This window comes from Martes martes, assembly GCF_963455335.1.
Source record: "Martes martes genome assembly, chromosome: 13".
In the NCBI taxonomy this organism is placed as follows: Eukaryota; Metazoa; Chordata; class Mammalia; order Carnivora; family Mustelidae; genus Martes; species Martes martes.
The window spans coordinates 71,193,976-71,209,598 of NC_137901.1; the positions used below are offsets into that span (position 1 = coordinate 71,193,976).

The following is a 15,623-nucleotide window of genomic DNA, read 5'->3' on the forward strand; positions in this document are numbered from 1 at the left end:
GGCAACACAAGCTTACTTAGGCTGTTTTCCCTTTTTTGTTTTAAAATTTATTTTTCTTAGTAATTTCTCCACCCAATGTGGGGCTCAGACTCACAACCTGAGATCAAGAGTTTCACATTGTGAGTGAGCCAGCCAGGCACCCCTAGGCTGTTTCTCTATGGTAAATGTATAGAGAGCCTCCAGCTGTCCCCATGATTAAAAATCTGATCACCTGATTTTCTTTTTTTTTTTTTTTTTTTTTTTATTTTTTTTTTTTTAAAGATTTTATTTATTTATTTGACAGACAGATCACAAGTAGGCAGAGAGGCAGGCAGAGGAGAAGGGAGGAAGCAGGCTCCCTGCTGAGCAGAGAGCCCGATGCGGGGCTCGATCCCAGGACGCTGGGATCATGACCTGAGCCGAAGGCAGCGGCTTTAACCCACTGAGCCACCCAGGCGCCCCTGATCACCTGATTTTCTATAACTGAAAACTTAAGTGCTGGGAATCTATTTAAGGATTGTCTAAGCAAATGTAATCACAGATGCACTTTAGCTACTCTCCATAATAGAAGCATCTGGAGATTGAAGTTCAAATAACTTACATTCAATGACATCACATGAAAGCAGCAGCTGTACTAGCAGGAATAACACACAGGACATATATAACCTGTGTCAGTCATTGGGGTTTTCATTTTCTGCACAGACGGGTGAAAATGACTAAACACTGCCCAGTCTTGAGAAAACACCCGGTATTTAAGGACATCTCATTGAAACAAACTGGTCAGAAATAAAAATCAAGACATTTGCCTGCAAAACCAAAGCAAGATTTCTATTAAATGTAGAGGGTTGTCCATAAACGAAACAATCAGGTGACAAATGTCTTCATACCATTCCCCTAAGCCTTGTAACACTAATCTATGCACGCCTCCTTCCTTTTCTACTAGGTATGCTACTGGAGCAAAGTAAAGACAGAACTGTAGGCAAAAGGTAACTTGGCCCACTCCAGGAATATTTCATGGCATCAGTTAAATTCTAATCCTATGAAATTTTTGCTTCATGACTTCTCGAATTCATTGAAGGACAGGAAAACTGGTTTGTTTACCCACTCAGCAGTTGTTGAAAGACAACACCCTTGTCTTGCTGGAGCTGTAGTCAAAATGCATGCCATTCATCTCTAAAATGCCACTGACAGGGCGCCTGGGTGGCTCAGTTGGTTAAGCCACTGCCTTCAGCTCAGGTCATGAGCCTGATGGGGGGATCAAGTCCCATATCAGGCTTCCCCTACTCTGCAAGGAGCCTGCTTCTCCCTTTCCCTCTGCCTGCCACTCCCCCTGCTTGTGCTCTGTCAAATACAATCTTTAAAGATAAAAAAAATAAAATGCCACTGACAGAGTATTTGGACCAAATGGATATATACAAAAGTGTATTTTCTTTTTTTTTTTTTAAAGATTTAATTTATTTATTTGACAGACAGAGATTGCAAGTAGGTAGAGAGGCAGGCAGAGAGAGAGGGGGGGGGGAAGCAGGCTCCCTGCTGAGCAGAGAGCCCAATGCGAGGCTCGATCCCAAGACCTTGGGATCATGACCTGAGCTGAAGGCAGAGGCTTAAACCACTGAACCACCCAGGTGCCCCACAAAAGTGTATTTTCTCAAGGAGTTTAATGTTACACTGACTGAACCACACTTTATTGTGGATTATGTCAAACTCTAAATGACATTTTAGATATTCTATGAAAACACTATAAAACCACTGGTCAAGTAGGAAGAACACTGAAGCTGGTTAAGTTCAATTATAATCGAAATTATCACTACCTACTTAGCTTTAGTTTCCAAATATGTAAAATAAAGAAATTAGATAGCTCATAGCTGTGATTTCCAAATTTTGGTGAAAAACAGTATCCTGAGTTTTCTGTAATTACAACCCAAACTTAACTCTGCCTGGCCACACATCAGGGACCCACATCATCAAGCCAAAGTTGTAAATATGCAGGCAATACTGCCACCCAGTGACCTGTCAACTCTAAAAGAAATGACCACGTAACATTATGGAATTTCCCTATTCCATTTTCAATGGTCCTAAACCTGTAAAAAAAACAAACTGTGAACTCTACCATTTCCATCTGTATATTTAAACATTTTTGAAGACTATTACTACTGTCATCTGAACAGCGGCAGTCAATCACCACTGCCAATCAATGCTGTTGACAGCAGTGAATTGGTTAAGTAGAGTGGTAAGCATTCTGTGGGTTTTAGAACAGCAAAACAGTCTGCCTATTTTGGAAATACTGAATTCACTTATACAGCTTAACTTTAACCCAACATCATCATCCTCTCAAATTTAAGACCCTCACTGATACAAATGCTTTATCTTTTTTATGATTTTTTTTACTTGAGAGAGGAGAGGGGCACAGGGAGAAGCAGACTGCCCTGGACTCCAGGATCACAACCTGAGCCAAAGGCAGATGCTCATTCAACTGAGCCACCCAGGCACCCATGAATTCTGCTTTAAATACAATTTAGAAGCAAGAAGAGGTAGCTGATTTTGTTTACTTATGGCAGGAATACAAATACCTCATGAAGTCAAAGCACTTAAGAAGTTTTATTGAAAACAATAAAATACAGAAACACCAGATTCTCGTTTTAAAGTAAAATTGACAGCATCTTCCAGAACCTTCCTAGTACTGTACCATTCTGGTCACTATTAATGAAAAACCAAGTTTTCAAATCCAAAATAATTAACGAACCTGCTTATTATTAATAAGCATTGCTCTCATGGTTCTAGCCCCTACCCTATTTTCCTAAATTTTACATTTGCACCTTTTCAAAAATGAGTAGCAAGTTTTGTTTTTGTTTCTGCTTTTTTTAATGACTGATTAAGATTTGTGAGAACTGAACTTTGTATTAAAAAAAAATACACACACACCCCCTACTCAAACTCAGAGAAAATATACATTTGTTCATTAAAGCTCACCTGCTTCAGATAATTTTTCTCTTCACACATTAGCATAGTAAGCCAATGTTTGATCCATGCTTCAAAAGTTGTACAAAATGAAAAGACCTGTTGATTCCCTAAGGAAACGTTAAGGCAAAAGCAAAAGCCTTACACTACAGAAGAAAAACAAAGCAGAGGCATGGAGACTGTGGAGATGGCTCAGATGAATAAGCACCACAAGGATGAAGAAAATTTCTGTACAAACATATGCAAAAGGATAAAGTTTAAAAAGGAGCATTAAACATCCATTTTCCTGCAGAAATAATCACGTCAGATAATCTGACTCCTGAAACAAGTTGTTTGGATTTTAATTAACAGACTCTTCATTCTCTCCTGTATTTTACCAGTGGTATCAGAGCCCTGTTTTGGAGCTCTTCTTCCTTTTCCTCATATAGACCTTGGATCAGAGGCCTGGCCCACAATTCCTACCAAAGACTATCTTAGTGTGTTTTGGGTCCTTCTTTGGAAAGTTGTCAACTCCCCTTCTGCCCTAACACTGGGACTAACTCCAAATCCTGGGCATTCACTTCATGTTTTTGAGTCATACCAGAAGAAACTTTTAGCACAGCGATTTCCTTAAGGCTACAAACTTTCAAGTTGGTCCCATTAAACAATGAACTAAAGGCAGGAGTTTTTCAAACGGCATGAATCAAACACTTGCACATCTCAACAGAATACAGTTTACATTCATCTCTAAATCTGAGATTAAGAAACTATTAGCTGGTTTCCAACTGGTTTTAATACTGGTTTGAAGTTTGAATAATTTTATTGTGTAGACATTAAATATTGTTTAAATATTAAACATTAAATCTTTTCCTGACTGTCCAGACAGAAACAGAGAAAGCAGGAACAACAGGCAAGGGAAGAAACAGTCCAATTAACAGACTTGTTACTTCTACGCCATCTGTAACAAGGGGAGGGATTTCAGCATGGGTTTCGAAAACGTCTGGGAGTTCGTTTCTAAAAAGTCACCTCTACTTGGCATAGGCCATTTTTTTTTCTACACAAGGTATCTGAGTCCTACAAAGGGGGGAAAAAACCCAGAAAACAAAACAAAAAGAACTGGGGTGGTCTCCTGTTGTGTGATGTAAGGGCAAGTATTACACTATTACACTCATTTAATAAGTTACAGCGGATATTTCCGTAGCACTAAAGGAAGTGTTATTTTACTCGGCACTACTGAGTCCTTGCCACACAGAAGAGCCCTTCCTGAGAAATAAAGAACTTCAATCCTGGTTATCCCCAAAGGGCACCTTGAGCCTGGTTTAGTTTCTCAAGATGAAGATGTCCTGCTAGCAGGAAGCCATTCTCTAGGTTTACTGCACAACAGCTGAAGCACCAGGCAAAGTGGATGGTTCAGTAACTCTCAATGATACTTACCCATTTCAGTTAATTATTGTCATTGTTTTCTACATTAACACTAAAAATACTCAACTTGCTAATATAGGTACAACCTTTTTAAAAATACCTATCAATGCTGGGCTTCACTGACATGGCAGTTCCTTGGGATTACTTAAGGGAGGCTTCTCCATAGCCAATTTGAACATAGGGTTACCTCACGATCACTTTTTAACGATCAAAGTTAATTAAGTTGTAAACATTCCTGAATAACCGGGCTTATCAATTATGCAAGCGAAACCAAGGAGCAACTGTAGCACAAGGCAAAAAAAGCCTTGAAGGAAAAACCTTTTTTTGTATCTTCATTACATTTTCAGAGGCTACTAAGTGAGCCACAATGCTACCAGCTATTTAATCAATGTAGCTACACAGAATTGACAATATACAAGTTTCAGAGCCTCTGTTAAATCTCTTGGCAATAGGCTAAGCTACTTTCCTCCCTCCTCTTCCTAATTATACAGAGTCACCACTGTAAACGAGCTCCGATCTATAGACGCAGTTGTGACTCGGCTGTCAGGGTACAGTCATAGCAGGAGCATCCTTCTTTCTTAATGCATTGTTTCAAATTCAAGTGTCTGAATATTCACCAACTATCTGAATGGTTTAGACAATGTGACAGATGATTTAAGTCACCCTTAGACACACAGCTTCTATACTTGCCTTTGCAGGCTGCAACTTCCGTTCCCTTAATAAGCCCTGTGGAAAACTCTTTTCCCTTGAGACAAGCTTCCGTAGCAGAAAGTTGGATTCACGAAATGGCTACCCAAAATGAGAGTCCCACCCCAAATCACAGGTGGAGATATTATTACACCCGTTTCATAAAACTTTCAAGTCCCTATACTATACAAATACAAGTAGGCTCACGACTAAATACATGAGCCTTCTAACATTTGACAACTTTAGCATAGAAACTGGTTTCTAGAGTTCCATCTCTTCTTCTGTGCAAGCAGCTGTCTCCAAACTATTGTAAACAGGCATCCCTGTTTGCCGAGGTTCCAAGAACAGTTCAGTTCTCCCAGGGAAGGCAGGGCCAGCAGCTGCATGCTTAGTTTGGCTCTCTCCTGTATAGTTCTTAGCATTAGATGTTGGCTTTGGCTTATCAGAAAGGAGTTCAGGGAGAGGTTTCCAGAGCACAAGCTCCATGGAAGGACGGCTCCTAAGACATAAAATACAGTTTCTTATAAAAAAAATTTTAGGATATGGAAATAAAAGATACATGTTGAAAAGTTAATGTTTGCTACCAAATATCTAGAGTTAAGAACTGACAGAATTAAAATAGGAGATTTTATGATGATCTAAAAAGATCTTTAGAAAGGTCATGCAAACACATACAATTTTATAGTTCTGCTCATATTTTTAGATATTTATTTAGAGAAGACACGAATGTGTACAAATAAGTGAGGGGAGGAGCAGAGAAAGAGAAATAGAGAGAGAGAATCCCAAGCAGACTCTCCGCTGAGCATGAAGCAGGCCATGGGGCTCGATGCCAGGACCCTGAATCACGACCTAAAGTGAAACCAAGAGTCGGATGCTTAACAGACTAAGCTACTCAGATACCTCTGTTCTGCACGTTTTTAACCAAACCTACTAGTTGTATTGATGCTGTGATTGAAAGTAATATAGGAGTGCCTGGCTGGCTCAGTCAGTAGAGCATGCAACTCTTGGTCTTGGGGTTTTAAGTTCCAGCCCCATGTTGGGTATAGAGATTACACAAGATCTTTAAAAAAAAAAAGGAAATACAAACATCCATGTAAAAAGAATAGAGGCCCTTGATTTAATGTAAAATTCCTTAAACTGTGGTTAATATTAGTAGGTATGGGCTACTACCTTGTACTAAACCTTTATAAATGAAAATGAAATACTGACCAAACACATTAAACGTATCTCTGTTATGCCTTCTGCTTAGTACAGCTACAAAGTAGAATGCTTTTTGCAGTAAGTACAAACGATTATGGCCCCAATGCCTACCTGCCCCCATGGTTTGATAGTTTCTGGGACCCAAAGACAAGTAAGACAAACCACAATGAATAGTACCCCGAAATGCTAGCTTCTGGAAAACTACCAAGAGCAAAAAGTGCTGTTTTTTAGGCTGTAGGACAACATGGCCTACTTACTCTTGGCTGAACTAACTACCCACTCTCAGAGTTAGGTAGTTAATTATATACCCAAGTTAGAGAGCTAATGCAAAACTTCTGTGACCTAAGATCAGCTGAACCCATTGTGACCACAGGCAATACTTATCTACCTGGCATCGCTCGGACTGCTGTTCTCAGAGATTTTTTCAGATACCTGACACCTACCCTCATACTGAGTTATCAAATCTACCTGCAGTTTTTTCTAGGCAATTATCTAAATAGCGCTTTAAACCTATTATTTTACACATGGATAATGACTGCTTCAGATCATGTAAGCTCAAGGACTATAAGAATTACAAAGCTATCATTAGTTCTTGTGTTAACAGCCCCAGGCTGCTTCATTTTTAAGGCTCTGACGTTTGCTTTCTAGTTTCCTCTCCTGTCCTCACACTATACCGTCACTACTCCCTATGAGTTTTTTTCTCACTTCTGTTTCAGTGTTTCTACTCTAATGGAAACCAGATAACTGAGCTCATTAAACTTTGTGGTAACTCTTTTGACTACTGGGAGATTTCTTTTGGTATGTTTTCTAAGTCTCAGTGGTGTTCCTGGATAACTGAGAGCCTGGTAAACAAGAACTTTTGAAATGTGGTTCCTATATCCTATGACACGAATTTCGGAGAATGGGCTCTCTTGCCAATCCTCCCAACCCCAAACATTAGATAGTGTGTTTCAGGACTTCAAAAGATTGGGGGTTAAGAAGGTAAGGCAGCCACTCAACTCTTGAGTCTGCCTGTCCGTCTCCCTCTGTTCCTCTCCCTGTGCTATCTCTAAAAAATAAGTTTTTAAAAATAAATAAATGGAAACCAGGAACCAGCACTTACATGGACTCAATCATTTTCTTTGTAAAGACTTCATCAAACTCCCTCTTCAAACCTGTTTTCATGGTGTCAGAAAGAACAAGACTGGGGAGATGGTTAATATTTCTGTCAGCTTCCACTTCTTCATCCTCATCAATTATCCTAAATAAAGACAGCAGAAGCAGAGAAAGAAAAATTTAGTCGAGCTATTATATATTCTAGTAATTAGACGAAATTTTAAAAAAATAAAAGCAACAGGTGCTACAGGAAAAGATCAAGTAAAATATGAGGCTCTGAGTGAAAAAAGTACATACAGGAGAGTTACTCAATGTTTCATTTAAAAAGTTTTACATCAGATGCAATCACATTTGAAGAATGTGTCCCTGAAAACTACCATAAACCAAAAAATTAATATTCCTAGACAGTAGGTGAAAATATTTAGTGCAGTTCTATGAAAAGAGTTTGACATTAAATGTGTTGACTTTGAGTTCTCAAATTTTCATAGTCTGAGAGGTTGAAGATTACGGTTATCACCAAATGATGAATTAGACTAGCTTAAGTAGAGATATCACATGGGAACTGCAATAAGCCAATGATACACGCTACCCATTTACCTGTCCTCGATTTCTTGAAGCCTCCTTCGTGCAACTTCACACTGCGGTTCTCCCGTTGTCTGATCCATCTCTTCACATATAACATCTAACATGCCAGGTGCAGAGAGGCCGCTAGTGCACGGACTTACTCCATGACTCTCTATATCCTGATGTGCACAAAGAATCCAGTCATTAGGACCAGCACAGAGCCCTGCTTCAGTTAGCCTTTTCTTTCTTACTGGACAACTGGAAAAAAAAAAAAAAAACCTCAATGAAAATTCAGTCATATAAATGTTTATCATCCCTTTCTCTAACCAAACTCTTATGTGAAAAAAACTCTGATTTTTGACAGTGTGGTTATAAGACAGAAAATCATGCATTTCCTTTTGTCATTCTGACAGCTTCCTTAAGATGTTTTCTTCTACTGTTCTCTACCAAATTAGGATACACCTGCAAGATTGTGCTTTTTCAGATTAGTGTTCAATGTGGGAATTGAGAGTCATTCCTACTTATTTGGCTCTGGATAGGTCAAGTGGAAAGTAAAGAAACCAAATCACAAGCAGCAATTCAGAACCAGCCATATTTTGTCCTGATTCTGCTTGCTCCCTATGAGGATGTGATCCACAGGCATCCTGTCTTCCCTTACAGCAAAAGATAAATGCTTTATCAGGTCCGTTCCAGGTACTCCACATTGCAGAAGATACTGTGATTTCTTGGTCCTCTCAGAAATGTCAGAAGACTGTCATTTGACTCTGAGCCCCTTACTAATAAGGGTGTACATTTTTCTCCCGCTTAAACCATTTTCACTTCCTAGAAAAATTTGTATTACAGAAAGCCCTTAGAGTTCATCAATTTCTTTGTTTTGGAAACTAAGACCTACAAAAGCTAAGGTGCCCCCTCCTAAATGTCACATAAGGCAGAGCTGCATGTCGGGCACCAGAAGGCAGAGCTCCAAAGACCTAGCTCTATGTCATTTTCACTGAAACTTATGGCCTCCTTAGGTAAGTTCAAGCTCTTACCATGAAGTAGTATTTGCATATGCTGCAGTGTGCCCAGGTTGGCTGAAAACTGTCTGAAGCAGTTAGACAGACAACTGGTCCTTACTCTACTTAAGTGCTTTGACCAGACGGACTTTACTGCTTGGGCATCAGCAAGTGTGGCCTCAAAACACAGCACAGCTCTGCAACTTAAAAAAATTCATTAATGGCTACTACAGCTTATTAGTCTCTAAACTGAAGGTCAAAGGAAGTGGTATGTATTCTACAAAAAGAAATTTCTATTCATGTTAAGACTACAAAAATCAACATTAGGGGCACCTGGGTGGCTCAGTTGGTTAAGTGACTGCCTTTGGCTCAGGTCATGATCCAGCATCAGGCTCCTTCCTCAGCAGGGAGTCTACTTCTCCCTCTGACCCACCCCCTTCTCATGCTCTCTCCCGCTCTAATAAATAAATAAATAAATAAATAAAATCTTTAAAAAATAATTAACATTAAAGTCTCTGGCAATATAAAATCTGACAAATAATGATGCTCTCTTGAACCTAGACTTTTACTGGAATTGACAATCATTTTTTAAAATGTTTAGTTTTTTGAGGTCTTTTTTGAGTATAGGTTTTTTTAAAAAAGATTTTATGTATTTGAGAGAGACAGAAAGAGAGTGCACATACACAAAGGGAGAGGGAGAAGCAGATTCCCCACTGAGCAGGGAGTCTGATACGGGTCTTGATCCCAGGACCCTAGTGGGATTATGACCTGAGCCCAAGGCAGATACTTGACTGACTAAACCACTCAGGCGCCCCTTTTCTGAGTATAGCTGACATGCAAAGTTACATTAGTCTTAAGTGTACAACCCAGAGATTCTACAATGCTGAATCTTATGCTATAAAATTGTAGCTACCATCTAAATATATAGAACCCCTCACAAATTTGCATATCACCCTTGCACAGGGCCCATGCTAATCTTCTCTGTATAGGTCCCATTTTAGTCTACATCGTACCAGAGTAAGCACAAGAATAGTTTATGATTGCTTTTAATTGATAAGAAAATACTAAGAGTCTAACTATACCTCACATATTTCTGTAATATTTGGATAGTTTTATGGTGTGGTGTTTTGAAATCAGGAGAAAAACTATACAAATAAAACCAGCTAAGAAAAAGCAGAATAAATCTAGAAGGGACAGGTAATTTCCTAGCACATCCAACAATTCAACTATGAAATGCAACAAAGTGTAAGAGCTGGGTTCTGATCTCTGACTTCCGACATGATTTGGACTATATTATTTCATACCTGTAGGTCCATTTTGCAAATAATTAGAGATCAATGATAATTAAGTTGCAAAGAAAATGTGATATAAAAGACTTCAAAGTATAGGTTAAGAGCTATGGAAGTGGCAGGTGGGCAGCACGCTTATGGGCATTAGATATTCAAATGTCAAGTTCCTCATTCTCAGGGCCCCAATCTCTTCATCTGTAAATTAAAGGAAGCTAACCATTATGTATTGTTATTTATTTTTTTAAAAGCAAGCTCTACACCCAATGTGGGGCCTGAATTCACAATCATCCCCACCCTAAATCAAGGATCCCATGCTCTACAGATTGAGCCAGCCAGGGACCCCAAAGGCAGTTAAATTTTTAAGCCAATAGATTTTACACTTCAAACTTTTCACACTGGAACTCTTTACTCAATTATCTTTTTTAAAAAAATTTATTTATTTGACAGAGAGAGATCACAAGGAGGCAGAGAGGCAGGCAGAGAGAGAGAGAGAGAGAGAGGAGGAAGCAGGCTCCCTGCCGAGCAGAGAGCCTGATGCGGGACTCGATCCCTGGACCCTGAGGTCATGACCTGAGCTGAAGGGAGAGGCTTAACACACTGAACCACCCAGGCGCCCCTCTTTTATTTATTTATTTATTTATTTATTTATTTAGGAAAGAGCAAGCAAGCAGGGGGAGGGGCAGAGGGAGTGAAGCTGACTCCCACTGTGTGTGCAGCCTGACACTGGTCTCCTCTCAAGACCCTGAGATAACAGCCTGAACCAAAACCAGGAGTCACACTCAACAGACTAAGCCACCCAGGCATCCCTATTCAATCATTTCTTACAGTGTAGTCCAAAAGACAAAAGCAAAGAGAGCCCTGTGTATCTGCAGCAATTCCAAGGCAATAAAGAATATAAATGCTGTCTGGTCTGGTGGTTTTTAAACTAAGGCAACTTTCAAATCTATTTAGCCTATGCATCAGCAAGGTTAGAAAATCCAGTTTCTGCTGGCCAAAAAACAAACAAGCAAAACATATACAAAGTTAAAAGACAAATGACAAATTTGGGGAAACATAACATACATAATAAATTACTGATTTCTTTAGTAAAGATTTCTTATAGATGAACATGAAAAAGATCATTAAGTCAAAAAAAAAAAAAAGATCAATAAGCCAACAGAAAATGTCAGAAACTGGAACAAGACATACAAACACAAATGGATTAAACGGAAAGATGTTCAACTTAACTTGAATTTACAAAATATAAATTAAAACAGTGGTCTTAAAAAAAAAACAACGATCTAATTTTAACTTTAAGATCCTATGCTCATACAATTCAATTAATAATTAGAAAACATCGATCCATTAAAATAACATTCAAGGGGCGCCTGGGTGGCTCAGTCGGTTAAGCAGCTGCCTTTGGGTCAGGTTACGATCCCAGGGTCCTGAGATCGAGCCCCGAGTCCGGCTCCCTGCTCAGCGGGGAGCTTGCTTCTCCCTCTCCCTGCTGCTCTGCTTACTTGTGCTCTGTCAAATAGTTATATAAAATCTTTTAAAAAATTCAAGATGTAGATTGTTGTCAAGACTCTAAAATGGGGGCGCCTCAACGGCTCAATGGGTTAAGCCTCTGCCTTCGGCTCAGGTCATGATCTCAGGGTCCTGGGATTGAGCCCCACATTGGGCTCTCTGCACAGCAGGGAGCCTGCTTCCCCCCTCTCTCTCTGCCTGCCTCTCTGCCTACTTGTGATCTCTCTCTCTCTGTTAAATAAGAAATAAAAAATCATTAAAAAAAAAAAAAAAAGACTCTAAAATGGTACTCTATTTCCTCCTTCCTACAGGTAAACACTTTGTTATAGTACTGTATATATTCTTGGGATGTTTCTTTTGCCCATATTATGCTTGAGATGTATGGCTTGACAGGTGTCATACATTCTTTCCCCGCCTTTTTTTTGCCAAATAGAACTCCACTACATGAATTTGTAATTTACTTTATCCATTTTACTACACAGGGACATACAGGTTGTTTCCAATTTTGAGCTACTATGAACAAGGATGCTACGAACTTTCTTGCGTCTCCTGCTACATGTACACACTCAAGAGGGGAACTGGTGGGTAATAGGGTATGTATGTCTTTAACTTACTAGATAATGCCAAACTATTTCCCAAAGTGCTTGTACCGATTTACATTCTCATCCATAGTATTGCAGAGTTACTGGTGCTCCAGTACCTGGTGGTAAAGTAACAGATCTCATTTTGAGGCTTTACTAGGCATTTATTTCCCTGAAGACTGATAAGGTTGAATGAACACCTTTCATTTGTTAGTCATTTGGATATCCTCTTTGAGTGATTCCTTTGCTCATTTGTCTATTAGACTGTCTATGAGACGTAATTTTTTTAACCTATGAGTGAAGTGAAAACGTTTGAAAATACAGTTCTGGTGAAGATGGAGAAACACGCATTTCCACTGCTAAAAGGAATATAAACTGGCAACAACTCGTGATCAAAATTTAAAATGCATCCAAGGAGAGTAGGGAGAGGGTGCTTGGGTTATGGACATTGGAGAGGATATGTGCTATGGTGAGTGCTGTGAAGTATGTAAACCTGGCAATTCACAGGCCTGTACCCCTGGGGCTAATAATACATTACATGTTAATAAGAAAATAAATAAATAAAAACAAATAAAATAAAATGCATGCAATTCACCATCAAAGAATCCATTAACCTACTTGCAAATATATACAAGGAACTTTAAAAAGAACCAGCATGGTAGATTTAATCTACAGTAAAAGCAAAAAATTAGAGGTAACTTAGAAATTTTTTTTTTAATTTTAAAGATTTTATTTATTTATTTGACAGGGATCACAAGTAGGCAGAGAGGCAGGCAGAGAGAGAAGGGGAAGCAGGGGCTCGATTCCAGGACCCTGGGAATCATGACCTGAGCTGAAGGCAGAGGCTTTAACCCACTGAGCCACCCAGGCGCCCCAACTTAGAAATCTATTAACAGGAGACTAGTTGGTTAATGATCTCTATATATCTGGACCTTACAATAGTATTCTATCCAATGTTGCAAAAGAAATGAGGTAGAACCCTACCTGCCTATATGCAACCAACTACAGGAGAGTAAAAAGATCAACGTGTTGCCAATGTCAAGAGTTACCTTCTTACAAATACATAAAACCACAGGTATATACAGTTATAAAGTTTTCAGATTATCTTCCAAAGGAGAAACAGGAAACAGGTAACAGGGAGAAAAGCGGAGTGTGCATTCTAAGACTTTACAATGTGTATCCTTTCACACACGTGAAATCCTTTTACTCTCCGCACGTAATAATACTCACATGGATGAAAATTTAAACGTTACTAAGGATTACGGGGAGAAGTTTCTCTTTGACATGCCAGCTATCCAGTTACTTTCCCTAAAAGGAAACCACTGTTACCAGTTCCTCGTGCCTCCTTGCAGAGATACTCGCCGCCCCCCCCACCCCGCCAAGATACTTAATGTTTCACCTTTTCACTCAAAATAAGTAGTTGAGGATATAAAACAAGTTAAACTAAGTGACCATAAAGTGAATAAATGGCACCTGAAACTTACTCATCATCTTCCTCCTCTCGCTTGTGTTTCTTTTTACAGCGAACTGAAACACTGTTGAAACAAACAAAAATCAGTCAATTGAGAAATTCACTGAGCCTGTGTTTTTTCGGCATCCACTCTCCCGTTCCTCAATAATCTCGTCCGTCCCAGAGTAGCGAGCGGCTGTCCCTTTCCTTGCTGCCCGGGATTGGATACACAGATCACAAGGTCGCTCAGGTTGGGTGACCCACATAACTAGAAGTTGAAATCTCAACTTCTTACTTTGTCAAGGGAGTGGGAAATAAATTTGGGGGTACCGACGTAGGGAAAACGTATCTGGGGCAGGCACTGGGCTAAGCGCTTTACTTCCACGATCTCACTAGCAGGACCCATCTCTGTCCCACTCAGAGGATGAGAAACCGAGTGTCCGAGAGGCACGGAAAGTTAGCGCCGGCGGCCGCGCCGAGGGCACCGCCAGACTCCGGTCGGCCCAGGTTCCAATCCCGGCCCGACTTGGGTGAGCTCGGCAAAGTCTCCTCGACTCTCGAAGGGCGCAGGCCGGTCGAGGTCCGACCCGGACTCCCGGGCTGAGCGGCCCCGGGCGACTTACAGTTAACGTCCCCAGGATCAGTTTCTTGTCTGCTATCTAGGGGCTCAGGAGCCCCCTACTGAGAGTGGTGAGGAAGATTAACGAGCCCAAGCTGCGCGCCCGCACGCCCGGCACCCGCGGGGCTCCTTACCGTCCGCGCGCCGCGATCCCGCCGGGGCTGCTCGGGGCGGCGCGGAGTCCCGGCCGCGGAGCCAGCTCGGCGCCGTCTGCTCCCGGCTGGAAGGCCCGGCCAGGGAAGGCCGGCGGCGGCTGCAGGAACTCGGGGCCGCCACTCAGGGGGAGGCCGCTGAAAGGCCGGCCGAGCGCGGCCATGGCCGGGGAGACGAGGAGACTGCGCCCGCGGCCCCGGCCGCCCGCGTCCCCAGGCCCGGCAGCTGCGGCCACAGCGACTACTGAGAGGCGCCCGCCTCTGAGCCCGCTCTCGACCCCACGTCACGCCTTCTAGAACCCTCCACCCCGGACCGCCCAGGGGTACGCCGGGATTTGTTGTGTGTGGAGAGCGGCTACCGGGAGGGTTGCCGGGAGTTGCAGTTCCAGCGGACTACAGCTAACATGGCTGCCTCGGCTTAGCGGGCTGGAGCTGGAGGACCGCTCTGGCGAGCCGTGAATGTGAAGTAAGTTGGTTCCAACACTCACACCTCTGTACCTCAGTTTTCTCAACAGTAAAACCCGATAATAATAATACCTATCTTCTTAGGGTTGATGGGAGAAGTTAATGGATTAAGACATGTGGATCCTGGGCACCTGGGTGGCTCAGTGGGTTGGGCGTCTGCCTTTACTCCGGATCATGATCCCAGGGTCCTGGGATGGAGTCCTGCGTCTGGCTCTGTGCTAGGCAGGGAGTTTGCTTCTCCTTCTCCCTCTGTCTGCTGCTCCCCTTGCTTTTGCGCTCTCTCTCTCTTTCTGTCAAATAAATGAATTAAAAAAAAATATTTTAAAACATGTGGATCCTGAGATGTCTGGGGGGCTCAGTAGAGCATGGGACTCTTGATAGTGAATTCAAGCTCCCTGTTGGGCATAGATCCTACTTTAGAAAACAAACATACAAAAACTAGATCTCAAAAAAACAAAAACAAAAACAAAAACTAGATCTCTTAGAATAGTGCTCAGCACGTGGCAATACTCATTAAACATCCCCTATTAATTCTTTCCATGTTTTAATATAAATGAAGTTGGTGTTGTCTTAGGGGTAACAGCTTGGAGGCGCTCTCTGTAAAAACCTCAGAGTGCTGTGAGAGGTACTGGCCAGTCTTCCAGCCTCTGTCTGGCTCCAAAGAATGTCTTTTCAGACGGCT

The 15,623-nt window shown here is 41.3% G+C and overlaps 1 protein-coding gene across 1 annotated transcript; it reads right to left on the reverse strand.

Annotated features, from left to right (window-relative positions):
- Positions 1 to 2,558: 2,558 nt before the first annotated feature.
- CCDC117 (coiled-coil domain containing 117) lies at positions 2,559 to 14,786 on the reverse strand. The gene is made up of 5 exons (XM_080821390.1): positions 14,459 to 14,786; positions 13,740 to 13,790; positions 7,918 to 8,142; positions 7,328 to 7,465; positions 2,559 to 5,524 (listed from the first exon to the last, which is right to left on the reverse strand). The coding sequence occupies exons 1-5, from the start codon at positions 14,638 to 14,640 to the stop codon at positions 5,287 to 5,289; spliced, it is 834 nt and encodes a 277-aa protein (XP_080677516.1). The 5' UTR covers positions 14,641 to 14,786; the 3' UTR covers positions 2,559 to 5,286.
- Positions 14,787 to 15,623: the final 837 nt, after the last annotated feature.

Coding starts and splice junctions, on each gene's coding strand:
- CCDC117 (XM_080821390.1), bottom strand. CDS start 14,640: ATGGCCGCGCTCGGCCGGCCTTTCAGCGGCCTCCCCCTGAGTGGCGGC. Junction 8,143..13,739: donor CGAGAGGAGGAAGATGATGA/GTAAGTTTCAGG, acceptor TTTTTTTTCCAG/TTGTCCAGTAAGAAAGAAAA. Junction 7,466..7,917: donor CTTCAAGAAATCGAGGACAG/GTAAATGGGTAG, acceptor GTCTTTATTTAG/GATAATTGATGAGGATGAAG.